The sequence below is a fragment of the Rhamphochromis sp. 'chilingali' genome (assembly GCF_963969265.1).
Source record: "Rhamphochromis sp. 'chilingali' genome assembly, chromosome: 11".
Lineage (NCBI taxonomy): Eukaryota > Metazoa > Chordata > Actinopteri > Cichliformes > Cichlidae > Rhamphochromis > Rhamphochromis sp. 'chilingali'.
Window position 1 is genome coordinate 26,474,027 of NC_137938.1, and position 14,933 is coordinate 26,488,959.

At 43.6% G+C, this 14,933-nt stretch overlaps 1 protein-coding gene across 1 annotated transcript in view; it reads left to right on the forward strand.

Annotated features, from left to right (window-relative positions):
- The window catches only part of tmem145 (transmembrane protein 145), a 48,944-nt gene that overhangs the window by 15,762 nt on the left and 18,249 nt on the right, over positions 1–14,933 (forward strand). The window contains exons 4-5 of the mRNA XM_080895518.1: positions 2,315–2,401; positions 3,049–3,150. Of these exons, the coding sequence (XP_080751644.1) occupies positions 2,315–2,401; positions 3,049–3,150 (189 nt within the window). The remainder of the gene's footprint in view (positions 1–2,314; positions 2,402–3,048; positions 3,151–14,933) is intronic.

Below are 14,933 nucleotides of genomic sequence, written 5' to 3' on the forward strand. Positions count from 1 at the left end.
TACCTTCACCCTCCACATCCTCTCGAGCTCTTCTCTGAGCCCTTGGTATTTCTCCAGCTTCTCGTGTTCCTTCTTCCTGATATTGCTGTCATTCGGAACCGCTACATCGATCACTACGGCCGTCTTCTTCTGTTTGTCTACCACCACTATGTCCGGTTGGTTAGCCACCACCATTTTGTCCGTCTGTATCTGGAAGTCCCACAGGATCTTAGCTCGGTCATTCTCCACCACCCTTGGGGGCATCTCCCATTTTGACCTCGGGACTTCTAGGTTATACTCGGCACAGATGTTCCTGTACACTATGCCGGCCACTTGGTTATGGCGTTCCATGTATGCCTTGCCTGCTAGCATCTTGCACCCTGCTGTTATGTGCTGGATTGTCTCTGGGGCATCTTTACACAGCCTGCACCTGGGGTCTTGCCTGGTGTGATAGACCCCAGCCTCTATGGATCTTGTACTCAGAGCTTGTTCTTGTGCTGCCATGATTAGTGCCTCTGTGCTGTCTTTCAGTCCAGCTTTGTCCAGCCACTGGTAGGATTTCTGGATATCAGCCACCTCCTCTATCTGCCGGTGGTACATACCGTGCAGGGGCCTGTCCTTCCATGATGGTTCCTCGTCTCCCTCCTCTTTCTTGGGTTTCTGCTGCCTGAGGTATTCACTGAGCACTCGGTCAGTTGGGGCCATCTTCCCAATGTATTCTTGGATGTTCCTTGTCTCATCCTGGACTGTGGTGCTGACACTCACCAGTCCCCGGCCCCCTTCCTTCCGCTTAGCGTACAGCCTCAGGGTGCTGGACTTGGGGTGAAACCCTCCATGCATGGTCAGGAGCTTTCTTGTCTTTATGTCAGTGGCTTCTATCTCCTCCTTTGGCCAGCCTATTACCCCAGCAGGGTACCTGATCACGGGCAGGGCGTATGTGTTGATGGCCCGGATCTTGTTCTTACCATTCAGCTGACTCCTCAGGACTTGCCTGACCCTCTGCAGGTACTTGGTGGTTGCAGCCTTTCTAGCGGCCTCTTCATGGTTCCCATTTGCCTGCGGGATCCCCAGGTACTTGTAACTGTCCTCTATGTCTGCAATGTTGCCTTCTGGTAGTTCAATCCCCTCAGTTCTGACTACCTTCCCTCTCTTTGTTACCATCCGACTACACTTCTCCAGTCCGAACGACATTCCAATGTCATTGCTGTATAGCCTGGTAGTGTGGATCAGTGAATCGATGTCTCGTTCACTCTTGGCATACAGCTTGATGTCATCCATGTACAGGAGGTGGCTGACAACTGCTCCGTTCCGTAGTCGGTATCCGTAGCCAGTCTTGTTAATGATCTCACTGAGGGGGTTCAGGCCTATGCAGAACAGCAGTGGGGACAGAGCATCTCCTTGGTAGATCCCGCACTTGATGGTAACTTGTGCTATGGGCTTGGAGTTGGCCTCTAGTGTTGTTCGCTATTAAACTGTTTTTTTTAATGATCCTATTAAATGCTGCTGTAATTTTCTTCGTAAGTTAAGCTGTGTGACGAGAGTGAAGGTATATCTACTGTAGGAAATGTGTTTGTCGCTTTGATGATGAAAAGTGGTCAGTTTAAAGTACTTTTTGACCTTTGATTTACCCTCTGTCAGTATATAATTTTACATCTGTCTTCTGTAAAAGCCTTGTGGTCCAGCAGCATGTGTGGAAATTAACCTTCTGTTTTTTTATAAGTTTCTAGTGTTTTTTAAACCAGGGCGAATTTCAGAGTTGGAAATGTAACAGTTATTTAGGTTATGAAGTGTTTTGCGGCATATTGGAAAAATCCGTGCTAAAATGGTTTAGAACAGCCAAAAAAAAAATAAAAAATGACCCAAATACAGTGCATTTCTTGGCTGGTGCACTAAAGTAATTTGGTTGGTGGTGTATTCTTCTTCTCCCTGACATCTTGTGACACACAGACATCATGTTGAGATATTTTCAGTGCACTTACAAACAGCACATCATTTCTCAGCTTTCAGTCAGTTTCTCGTGTCAGATTCTCTAAATCAAACACTGCGGCTCTTATACGTCACACAGCTTTTAACATTAATGTCAAACAGTCAGACAGGGAACAGAAATCCACTGCAGAAGAGTCAGAAAACATCAGTTTTATTTGCAGCATTCAAACAGATCAGAAGCACGTTTTCAATCAGATTTCAACTAAAATCACCATGAATTCTGTGCACGGAGAAATATCTCTCTGGGAGCCCAACAACTGTGGGTACATCTTGTCCTGAGGTTTACTGAAAAGCACTTCGTGGAGGCTTTAAAAACTTGTTTTGATATTTCTGTGTCCGCTGATGTCAGAACTGCTACCAGAAGGAAGCCGTGCTGAGGCCTGAAAACAACCAGGTCATCAACCTCACCACACGCTACACCTGGTCAGGCTGTGTGGTAAGAGCATCACACAAACACAGATTTATATATACACGCACAGTTGCACTCTACAGCATCTTGTCCCTAAGCGAGAAACAAAGCAAATCTTTGGAAATCCAGTGCAGGGATGCTTTTCTGTATTTGAAGTTGACCACTGAGCTTGCTGTCTTGAACAGCATGTGTGTCCTTTACAGAGTATGATGTTTTCTCCTTTTATCATCCGACAGTTGAGCATATTATTTTCGTTCCTATTGTATACTCTTCTGTAAAGTAAGAGAGCAAATCAGTAAACCGAGAGGGAGTGAGAGCTAAAGGCGAGTAATGTGTTTGCATAACGTTTTACTTATTTACATTTTTCCTCTGGTAATGATGCATCTCAATCAAACAGAAAGGTTCCCAAAGATCTTTCTTCACACTTTTTTTTTTTTTTTTAACTAAGCAACACAAAGTGGTGTATTACTTTAGAATGTGTGACTAACAGCATGACTCTGTTGTTGTTGCGGTTACTGGATCTTGTTGCCACATTTCAGGCTACGCTGGGGTGTGAAATATGTTTGTATCTTGATATTTCAGGCTCCAAAATCTACTATGACAGCTCAGTGTCTCTGTGAGGCAAAATGTGCTGCATTTCTGGATAATAATACGTGCATTTTTTCCCCTCCCAGGTGGAAGGGGATGGAAACGAGGAGGTCCTGAGCTGCGTGGGTGGCCGCAGCTTCCGCTCGGTGAGGGAGCGATGGTGGTATATCGCTCTCAGCAAGTGCGGGGTAAGCACTGACCTCTGACCCTCCGCAGCCTTCCCTGACCCTGCTGCCCTGGTTTTCTTTAGAAAGAGCAGGTTCACCACCAGACAATGCCGTGATGACGCAACACCTTTTTAAATGGAAAAACACAGAGAGAGCTCACAAACCCACTCCTGTGGTCACTGTGTGATTCTGTTTGTATTCTAAGACAAACGCGCGTCATTACTGCCATCACCCTCCACGTCATCGTCTGCTCTAGCCCCCCCCTCTAGACACTGAGGAAGCAGGGAGTTATATTCTTGTCTTAGATACCAATAAATTGATTTAAATGCTTTTTTTTTTTTTTGCGCATTCCGGCAGAAAGCTCATACATTTCTGGTGCAAACAGCTGAATCAGATATTAAAATAGGAAAGCTCAGGCAAAAATACATCCAGCACACCCCGAGGAGGGCTCTGTGAAATATTGGATATTTTAAGGCTACTTTTTTGTGCTGCTTCCCAATAAATTTTAAATCAATGTGAGCATAATTTCTGTCCCAGTGTATGCTTACCCATTTGGGCATTTTGCACCAGGCTAGACTTTAAATAGTGGAAGTAAAAATATCTAAATAGGGGAAAAAAGAATTATAATCCAGTGATTTAGAGTACTTATTCAAGCTCCTAACCCAGTTAGACAGATACTCTTACAAACATTTAGAAACTGGTCTTCAGATAAGGATTATGCCACATGTTACGTTAAAGATTTGTGTGTAAAATGCCACACAGACACCCCTAAATTCATCTCCTCAGATGTTACAACCGATCCTTTATCTGTGTATCTGTCTCTGGATTTCCGCCTGACACTCTGAAGTGTCTTATCTCTCCCTTCATACTGCTACACTTTCTGCATCAAAGCACAGAGACTCTGAGTATGCAGCCGTCTGCTTCAACTGAGTTAAACATGCCTTGTGAGGCCTCCGCTGTAGCTGACTGGCTCGCTTTGGGGACATTGATGCATTGTGTTGCTTTATAATGGGATTGGTGTTGTGGTAATGGTGTGCCGGGAGAAAATGACCAAAGTGCTAGCTGTGGTGTGTTGTTTGTTGATACGAGTCTAGGCTGGGGCACCCTGTCCAAAAATTGTGAGCCTGGCTGATGATAGCTCAGTGATGATACCGTATATCCTCCTTCAGTCAAGGACAAATCCCAGTGATAGCTGTGTTTTTTGTTGTTGTTGTTGTTTCTTTCTTTCTTTTTATTTTTTAGAATGCAGGTAAGAGAAAGTGTTAAATATCTGCTGAAGGTGTACCCCAGCATGCCTGCCTATCAATGGCACACTCACCTGTACGCGAGCATGTCATGCTCCGATTCTGTGTGTAATTGTGTGTGAGCATTCCTGGCCTTATATTTTTTGGGGGAGGGGTACGTAGGGTTGTTTTTGTGCTGCCACTTGAGAGCCCTAGCTGAAGAGGGATATGATTAGAATGGATGCTTCCTGGAGAGTATGGTTTAGTGTCACGCCAGCATCCGCTGAAAGACACGCTGCCTAATGCTGTTGGACTTGAGAATAAAGGCTCGCCTCCACTCCTGGGGAAATATGCATGCTACGTCCCGCAGCCAATTTCCACCCCTCGTCTCTCACGGCTTGCGTTCTCGCTTCCGTTTTGCTTCCACACCTCTTCATCTTTCTTACCTCTGTCGCTCACAATCTTTAGCTGTGTCTCTCTTTCAACTCTGTCACCAAGCTGTGACGCACTCCACGCCATTTCATATCTATTTACTCCTGCATCTCCTGTTCCTCTCTGTCAGCCTGTGCCTAATTGTGTTTCTCCTCTCCATCTTGCAATCTCACTGGTCTCATTTCTTTTTTTGCCTCTCGCTCATTTAATGCATTTTCCCCAGCACCCTCACTTTTATCTGCTACTCCCTGTTTCCCACTTTGTTCCTGTTTCTCTCTTATCCGGCTCTTTTTTTGTTTCGTGTACTTTCCATCTCACTCTTTACCTGTGGAAGTGGGTCTAAATCCAAATCAGCTCCTAAGTCCTTAAAACAAGAGGACGTCTGTTCTCAATTCCCTTGCCAGCATAAACTGGTAAAATGTGAGGCTGGTCTTTATTTAACATTTCCAAGAAATTTCACTTGATTAATTATAGCAGGAAACCTCAAGGCTGCAAATAATTATTATTTCATCAGGGGAGGAAAAAAAAAAAAGACATTAATAAATAAACTTGAAGTCATCCCAGAATTTCACATGATGATTCATAACATCAAAACTTTTACAAAGCTTTACAAAAAAAATCGTTGTTATTATACTGTTGTCATTAGACTGTTTTGAAAAGTTGGTATATTAATAAAACTTGTCATGTAACTAATTGGGTACCATCAATAGAAAGTGAAGAGAAAACAGAGCAAATGCAGAATAATTACTTGCATTTGTACGAGCAACTGTTGTCGGAGCATTATTGTGTACTTTCAAACACAAGTGAAGATGTAGAAGGCTTTGAATTGCTGTAATCAACTTTTTCTTTATTATTCCAAGCAGAACTACTGCTAATGAAGCAAAATTACTTCAGCAGGGAACCAAGAAAGAACTGAAATTAGCTTGGCTGTAAAGAGGCAGGGGTTAAAGAAACGGCCAGAACTTTGCAGCTGTCAGCTTGGCCGAGCGACAAATCACAGCTACTGTATTTTGTCCAGGTTCTCCTGTTCTAGACGGGGAGCCAGTTTGAACATGAAACATTGCGCTTGTTCAGTGTAATAAATAACAACAACAAAAAAATAACAGGATTAGCTGACAGTGTTATGAGTCTTCTGGGAGATATATTTACCCATATAAAAAAAAATCAGACTTTGTGATTTGTAGAATGTAGTAGTAGTTCTGGTGTGAACACAGAGTGCAACAGTTAAAACTGTGATTCTAGTAACATGTTCCTACAGTACACAGTGTATGCACCATCTGTGTGTGAGCTGCAACTAACATTTACCTGAACGATTAGGTGCTAATTACTTTTTTCATCAACTATCAGCTCACGGTCATCACAATTCCTGAAAGTGCAAGGTGATGCCAACACCTAAATATAAATTACATTATGTTATTTTACATTGTATAGATTAAAAAATATGTGGACAGGATCCCTCGCTGAAGAAACCTAACAAAAAATCTCGTCTGCTATTTTACCCATCTGTCACCTTCTTCTTCACTGCAATTTAAAAATTTCATTCATATGATAAATCGCCACCACAAAGGGTCATGGAGCAGTGACTCTGGCAGGGAACTTTTTAAAGGGTTTGCATGTTTTTCTATTTTAAAAGCGTAAAGGATTTTGCAGCCATGATACAGTATATTTCTGTGTTTTGTCCTACACTGATACAGGAGTGTACTTTTGGCCTGAAGGTGCTTATCATGGTCTGGGCTCTGCTCCTTAGATCTATAAAAGGAAATCTTAATCTGTTAATCTGAGTTTGTTGTTGAAGCATTTCTCTGACCGTCTGGCAATTTCAGTATGAGTTGTAGCACCAACTGCGAGTCAGGTCTTATCTCCCGACATCCATGCCTGACCTCACTGATACTTCAGTACCTGGCTGTGAGAAAATCCCCTGGTTATAAAATCCTGTGGCAGGCCTTCCTAGAAGAATGGCTGCAATTTCAGCATTATGGGAGATTTCACCTAAATTTTAATAACCACTTGAATTTACTGGTCATGCTCAGTGCTACAAGCTTGTGAAAGCAGATGTTTAATGGCCTCTGTAGCTTTAGAGAAGCAAATGATGCTTAAATAATCATAGTCATCAGGGCTAAGCTGACTTTAGTCAGGGAATTACCCAAGTAGATGCTATAATATTGCTACAGTGGTTTGGGTTTATTGGAGGCAAACGGGGACTACAAATCGGGATTTCTCCCCAAAGATGTCACGGATCGATCATCAAATAAAGCAGCTTTAGAAACCATCTGATCTTGACTGATTGTATGTTGGACATGGACAAATGTTCAAAAAAGTCTTTCTGTTAATTAACTTCAATATTACCAGGCTAAGGGGTCTTATCCCACCTTCCCTTTATTTCTTGTAAGAAATAAGTCAACTCTCATTTGAAAAGTGAGGTTTTTTGAGAGTATAGGTCATGATATTGAGATCATCATACCACAAAAAGAGTTTAGTGAATGCTACTAATGATCTGGACCATGAACTTGTGTCTGTGCTTGTCTGAGTGCAGCATCCAGCATTACCAACATTTTACATCAGAGGAAAAACAGCAGTGCTGGTTGGAGTCATGATTATCTGATGATGAATTGTTTTATTCACGTAAATGACACACAAAAGATAGTCTTAGAGTTTTACAGGGTTCTATTCTTGGGCCAGTGTGTATGACATCATCCATGCCTTGCTCAAGTAACATTCATTGAAAATGTTGCATACATTTCCACTGCTCTGCAAGTAATATTTAAATCTGCATTGCAGATTAACTACTATCAAGTCCCAATTAAATTAAAGCCTAGATGACTTGAAATGTTCTAATTCTAAATTCACACTAAACTGAAGTTACTGTATTTTTAAAAACCCATTCTGGATGGCATTACCTTGGCCTCCGGTATTACTTTGAAGAACCTTGGAGACATTTTTGAAAAGGATACATATTTATACTCACACATAAAACTGACTGTGCAAACACAATTTTTGGAGAAAAAAGGGTTTGTTGCACTCAAACGCTACCCGAACATTTACGTTCCAGAGGCACACTCTCTCAAAAGACTCAGACATCCTTTGAAAATATTGTTATCTGCAGCTTAAGGGATCAAAAGTTGTATCAGACTGTTTTGATGTTGGGTGAGAACACCTTCAGTGTGCGATACATCAGTGCGGTACGTCGAAAGTGGGTGCCTTTTACACCAGAAACCACCCAGCAACCCTAAACTCATCTGTGAACCCTGTGGAGAGAAGTCCTGCAGTGAAGTGCCACTTCTTCCCTCATCTCCCCTCTTTCCCGTGCATCTATTTCTCTCTCTCCCTTTTTGCATTTTCTTGTTTCCTCAACCTCTCTTTCTCTCTACCTGTATTTTAAACTTTCTCTCTCCACATCTATCACTCTCCTTATCTCTGTCTCCTTGCTCTTTGTGTCTGTATTGATTTTGTGGCAGTGCACGCTCCACGCTTCTCGCCCTTTTTTGATAGAGGGAGTGAGATGGAGTCTCAGGCTGCCAAATGAAATCAAAGTCTTTTCCCTCCCCCTCCCTCTCTGGTCCCTCGCTCAAGCAACAAGCGCGAACTCCATCGGCTTTGAACTTACGTCTGTGAAATGAGCTCTCTGTGCTCTGATTGTCAACCCATCTTTGTGCACTTTCTCTTGTTCTTGCTCCCCATACGTCTTTTTTCTCACCTCCCAAATTCATTTCAATTTGATGCTTTTTGTGTTGAGAACTGACAAGTAAACATTCACATTAATCCAATATTGGCTTGCCACAGGGGCATGCTAGTTTTCTTTGTGATGTTTCTCCTGACTTAAATAAAAATAAATATTCTCTCTTTGTGATAGCTTTCATACCACCGCACTGTCAGGCAGTTATATCAGATCAACATTTGAAGATATTGAGCTTAACAAATAATTAAAATCACAGTATTAATAATTGAGACCAAGAATACTCAGACTTAAGCAAGAGAAAGCTGTTGCTATGGCTATGATCTTTTCATCTTTCCTGTAATTTGAGCATCTCTGGATTTGCAGCACAGTGTCGGCAGAACAGCCCAGATTCCCTTTTCTTTACCCATCAACTTTTTCCGTACACCTGGAGGATCCTGAGGTGCGCCGAGGCCAGCTCGAAGAATGACTAAATGACACAGTTGCATTCAATGCATTCAGTTGTAATCAGGTATACCATACCTGTCTCCTCATAGTAAATTACCAGATATGCACCAATTGCCATTTTCTTAGTCGAGTCCAATTCCTCTGTCGATTTTTTGCAGAACTCCGATTTTCTTTCTGGGAACAATGACTTGCAGTATATGCAACCAAAAAATAAATAAATAAATACAAAATATAATTTTCATAATAAAAGAAATAATTAAAATTCACAATTTTCCCCAAACTGGAGAAGGTTACAGAAACGTCACTTAATCAACTGAAAATAAATCGCTCTGCTACTGGAACGAGGCACAGATAATTAACTGAAAACGAATTACTGGACACCCACCTTTACCTGACATATTTTTCACCTTACCAAACAAAAGCAGGTGCAACATATTTATTTATTTATTTATTTATTTATTTATTTATTTATTTTTTTCCCCTTAAATGACATCAGAAACAGCAGTATGCGACATTACGTGATGGCAGAGCTTCAGTTCATCCTTTGTCATTTTTTTTTTTTTTTTTTTTTTTTTTAATAAATAGGACAGGGGGAATGAATGAGAGAAAGAAGGGGAGAGAAAGAAAGAAAACCAAAGGGGAGAAGAGACGGTGAGAAGGGGGGGGAAGAGAGAGAAAAAAAAAAAAAAAAAAAAAAAAAGAACTCCTGGGTCACCTGTATGGAGAAAAAAAACAAACAAACAGAGGAGACAGCAAACAACAAAGAGCAACATAATAATAGAGAAAACAAAGCACCATCACAATAAACTAGCTAGCCATAGATATCAATATTTACTAAATAATAAACGATATTGTGCAGCACGCAAGATAGACAGCGCACAGTGTGCTTTGAGGTAGCAGCCAAGAAAGCTTTAGTCCGCGTCTGTGAATACCCATGTGTGCATACCTGTGTGGATCAGCATGCTTGCATTCCAAAGGTTTCTCCATGTAATGATCTGCTAGGGAGTGTGGGGGGGCCACAGCCCCGTCCTCCAGGGTGTGAAGCGGGTATGGAGGAGATCAAAACTCCAGACATCCAGAGGCCCCCAGAACACAAGAGACCATGGAAGACCAACAGAGGGGCAGCCGCGCCACTGTTCCAGTAAGAGCTGAGGAGAGTCCCAGATGAGGGCTCGCCCAGCAGCCGCGGAGCAGAAGTCAGGGGGAGTTGCAGTGACGCGCCCGTGAGCTCCGCCGGCCCCCAGCTGCGCCTGAGTGACCGAGCCCCAGGCCGAGAGGCCGGGGGCACCCCACCTCCAAAGGGGCCCGAGCGAGCCCCAGGCCCCGACAAGCGACCGCCAAGGAGTGAGCCGGTGTGTACCCGGACGCCCACCCCCAGACACAAAGAACCACCAACACACCGACACCTGAGGGAGTCCGCCACTGGCAGGGGAAGTGGTGGTGGGTGGAGATAGGCCTCCAAACCTTGGAGGGCCTGAGGTGTCCCCAGAGAGGTGGCGTCTGATACCCAACCTGACATATAGACACAGACATACAGGCACACACAGACACAAACATCCATTCCCACCCTCATGCTCTCATATGCACTCACTCCACACTCAACCAACGTGGAGACAGACATAAAGAGACGCTGTACACACAATCACACTCCCCAAGCGTACTCTACAAACCGGGTCTAGGTACCCTTGTCCCTGGAGGGGGGAATTGCACCCAGACCCAGGTGGTGTTACCCTTTTCCCTGCGGTGGGGAGAGGCAGACCACCCCGACTCCGCAGCAGCAGGGAGGCCCCACACCCCAGACCGCAGTCGGACGGCCAACTCCTCCTACTAGCCCTCCCGCTCCAGCAGGCCGCAGAGAATGGGGGTGGGAGAAGACTCCAAACCTCCCTCCACCCGCTCATTGTAGTGTTGATGCATATGTGTTCTAAGGTGCAATTAAAACCCAGGAGGGCATGGAGCTACCTGCCATGGAGCAGCAGGTAAGCGCATAGTCCCTCCTGCTAGCCCTCAATGACTAAGTGTATTTAAAATTGAGAGGTGGGCAACGACGTCAGGGGTGAGGTATACACCCTGATGGTAAATTGGACTCCGTGATTGTGCCCACCCCCAAGATCCTATATGTATGTGTAATGAGAGTGTGAATAATGTGAATGTCTAAGTTGTGGGATAAAATTGAGGCAGAGGCAGCCAGAAGGGGACGGGGGGGGGTAGCCTCCTCTGCACCCTGGTGACATACCCCCACTCCAAGGCCCTGCATGTGTGGGTGGTTGTGGAGGAGCGGGAAGAGGGAGGCAGCTGGAGATGGGGAGGGAAGGAAGGGAGGGGCAGGTAACCCCTCCCTGGGGCCAGCTCCCCCGCTGACCCCAGTAGGCACTCCCACCCTCCGCGACCCGCCAGGGAAGGGGGGCCCAGGCCCATCAGACCGGGGCCCAGTGCAGTAGCGCCCTCCGGCTCCACAGAGCCCTGGACAGTCCACCCAACCCCACCACAGAGAAAACTGCACCCACCCCACCATCCACACATCTTCCAGACTACATAAGACGGTAAACGCCCAGGCTGAGATCTTCCTCCACCTCTCCTGTATCTCCCCCTCCCGCAGAGAGTTCCTGAAGAGAAGAAAGCTCCTGCAAGATGTGACCATCCCCCCCACCAGATGAAGAGCCCCCCAGGCGGCTCGACGCACCGGCGGCACCCTGCTCCAGGGCCGGGCCCCCATGCACCCACCCGCCCACAACCCCGGCAACACACCAACCAGGACCCAAGCCCCCGAGGCCCGGCCCGGGCCCCAGCCCAGAGACGGAGCGCCCCCAGAACCTCACGCCCATCCCGGACCCACCCAGGGGCAGCCAGGTTGCCAGGTCAGTAACCCACGTCCGTCAGCACAGACCCTCCCCTAGCCCCGCTGCACGCAGCCGCGAGGAAACAGTCACCTGAGAGCCAACAGAGCCCCCAACCGGACGTGACCGCTACCCCGGGTTGAGCCCCCCAAGGAAGATGCCTCCGGGGAACCCCCCGACGCCCTAAGCCTGTCCCTACCCCCTCACCAATCACAACAGTGAAGGCGGGACCAAACTATGACCCCCCACCCCCACTAGGTGATGGAGCTGATAAAAGGGGCCCAGAGCAATTGATCTAATGTGGTGGCAGAGGCTGTGTCAAGACTAATGTAATCTAATAGATAATTTCTATATTGGTTAGAATTAAGATTATTTTTATTTTTCCAGTTCATGAGGACTGTTTTCTTGGCTATGCATAGGGCAGTGAAAATCATATGGGCTATATTCTTTTCTGAAGTGACATTATCTAAGCTGCCCAACAAACACACTAAGGGGGAAGTTGGAATGTTACATTTCAGACACTTTGATAAGTCTTCACATATCTCGCGCCAAAACTTTTGCACTGGTGGACAGAACCAAAGAGCGTGGATGTAATTGTCTGGTGTATTGCCTTGACAGTGTGAGCAGTTGTTGGAAAATGTAAAGCCCATCTTGAACATCCGATGACCTGTATAGTGCACTCTATGAAGTATTTTGTATTGTATTAATTGCAGACTGGGATTTTTAATTAATTTGAAAGTTTTTAAGCAAATCTGAGACCAGAAGTTTTGGTCTAGGTTGACTGATAAATCTGCTTCCCACTTTGCAGTAGGAAGGGATATTGATTCATCTAATTTAGAAAGTGTTCTGTATATTTTAGATAATAATTTGGGGGATTTAAGAGTAAAAAAATGTGCCACACTTAGTGGTGTTTGTAATTCAACTTGACTGAGGTTAAATTTCTTTTTTACTATGGATTTAATTTGTTGATATTCTAAAAACCTTGTCTTGTTGATCCCATATTGTTCAACTAGTCTGTCAAATGGAATAAATTCTGTTCCCTCTAATATATGTTCTAAGTATTTAATTCCTTTACAACTCCATTCTGGGAAATTAATCATATTATTGTTTTGTAATATGTCAGGGTTATTCCAGATAGGTGTACGTTTGCATGGGATTAATGAAGACTCCGTTATTTTTAGAAACTCCCACCATGCTGTTAGAGAAAAGCTGATGTTGATACTTTTAAAGCATTCATGTCTTTTGATGTTTGAGCTAATAAATGGTAGGTCTGAAATCTCTAGATCCTTGCATAGTGCCTGTTCAACATCTAGCCAGGGCTCAACTAAGAAGGTATGTTTTAACCATTCTGAGATGAACTGAAGCCTGTTGGCTAAGAAGTATTGGTGAAAATTAGGCAGATCTAATCCTCCTCTATCCTTGGTTCTTTGTAGCGTTTTTAAGCTAATACGCGGGGGTTTATCTTTCCAAAGGAATTTGGAAATATATGAATCCAGAGATCTGAACCAATCTTGTGATGGTTTGTTAGGGATCATCAAAAATAAGTAATTTATTTTTGGCAAGATCATCATTTTTATAGTGGCGACCCTTCCCATGAGTGATATGGGTAAAGATTTCCATCTAGTCAGATCGCCTTCTACTTTCTTTAGAAGTGGGATGTGGTTTAGTTTAGTTAAGTCTGAAAGCTTAGGAGAGACATTAATACCTAAATATTTAATATTTCCGGATTGCAGTGGGGCAGAGGAAGAATTATGGAAGGAGCAGTTAATGGGGAGAACTGTAGATTTTGGCCAGTTAATTGAATAATCTGAAACTCTTGAAAACCAGTTTATTAAAGTAATTACCTCAGAGAGGTTGGTTTGTGTGTTTTGCAGAAAAAGCAACACATCATCCGCATAGAGACTGATTTTATGTTCTATGTTCTTACATGTTATGCCCTTAATTGTTGTAGCCTGTCTAAATGCTGCTGCTAGAGGTTCGATAAAAATTGCAAAAAGTGAAGGGGAGAGTGGGCATCCCTGTCTGGTGCCCCTCAGGAGACAGAAGCTGGAGGATGTCTGGTCATTTGTTCTGATACGAGCCGTTGGGGAATTGTATAATATTCTTATCCAGTTTATGAAAGAGTTTCCAAAACCAAATTTGTGTAAAGTTGCGAATAAAAATTTCCAATTAACTCTGTCAAATGCTTTTTCTGCATCTAGAGATAATATTATGGTTTCGATGTTTTTATCGTATGAGTAGTCTATTAAATTAAGTAATCTACGAGTGTTTGTTGAGGAGTGCCGACCTTTTATGAAACCAGATTGGTCAGGATGAATTAAGAGGGGGGTCATTTTCTCTAACCTCTTTGAGAGAGCTTTGCAGATTATTTTAAGGTCTACATTTAAAAGAGAAATTGGACGATAGCTTGAGGGAAATAAAGGGTCTTTGCCTGGTTTTAGCAGGAGACTAATGTTGGCAGAATTCATATTTGGTGGTAGTCTGCCCTTTTCCTCGATTTCCTGCAACATGCTGTGGAATACTGGTGCCAAAATTGTCCAGAATTCTTTGTAGAATTCTGCAGGGAAGCCGTCTGGACCTGGAGCCTTATTATTGGGCATACTTATCAGGGCTTCCTGGAGTTCACTTGGCGTCAGTGGCGAATCCAGTTCCATTGCTTGACTGTCTAGTAATTTTGGAAGAGTTACGTTGTCAAGAAACAGATCAATTTCATTTTTAGATGGGTTTATTTGTGGTGAGTATAAAGTTTCATAGAAATCCCTAAAAATGTTGTTTATTCTTCCAGGATCATATATTGTGTTCCCCGATAAATCTTTAGCAGCACATATAGTTATTTTTTCTTTATTTATTTTTAGCTGGTTAGCTAGAAATCGACCTGATTTGTTACTGTGTTCAAAATTCTGCAAGCGAAGTCTTTGTATAAGGAATTGTGTTTTTTTATTAATAGTTTCATTTAATTCTAGTTTTGTTTTGCATATTTTGTTCAATGTTTCCTGATCTTGGTGGGACGCGTAGGCTTCTTCTAGTGATTTGATGTTTTTTTCTAATTCCTGAATATTTTTGTTTTCTTCTTTCTTTTTGTGTGATGAGAAAGAAATTATTTTACCTCTCATCACAGCTTTCCCTGCTTCCCATAGAACAGAAGCAGATATTCCGGGAGTGTCATTAAAGTCTAAATATGAAGTCCATTCC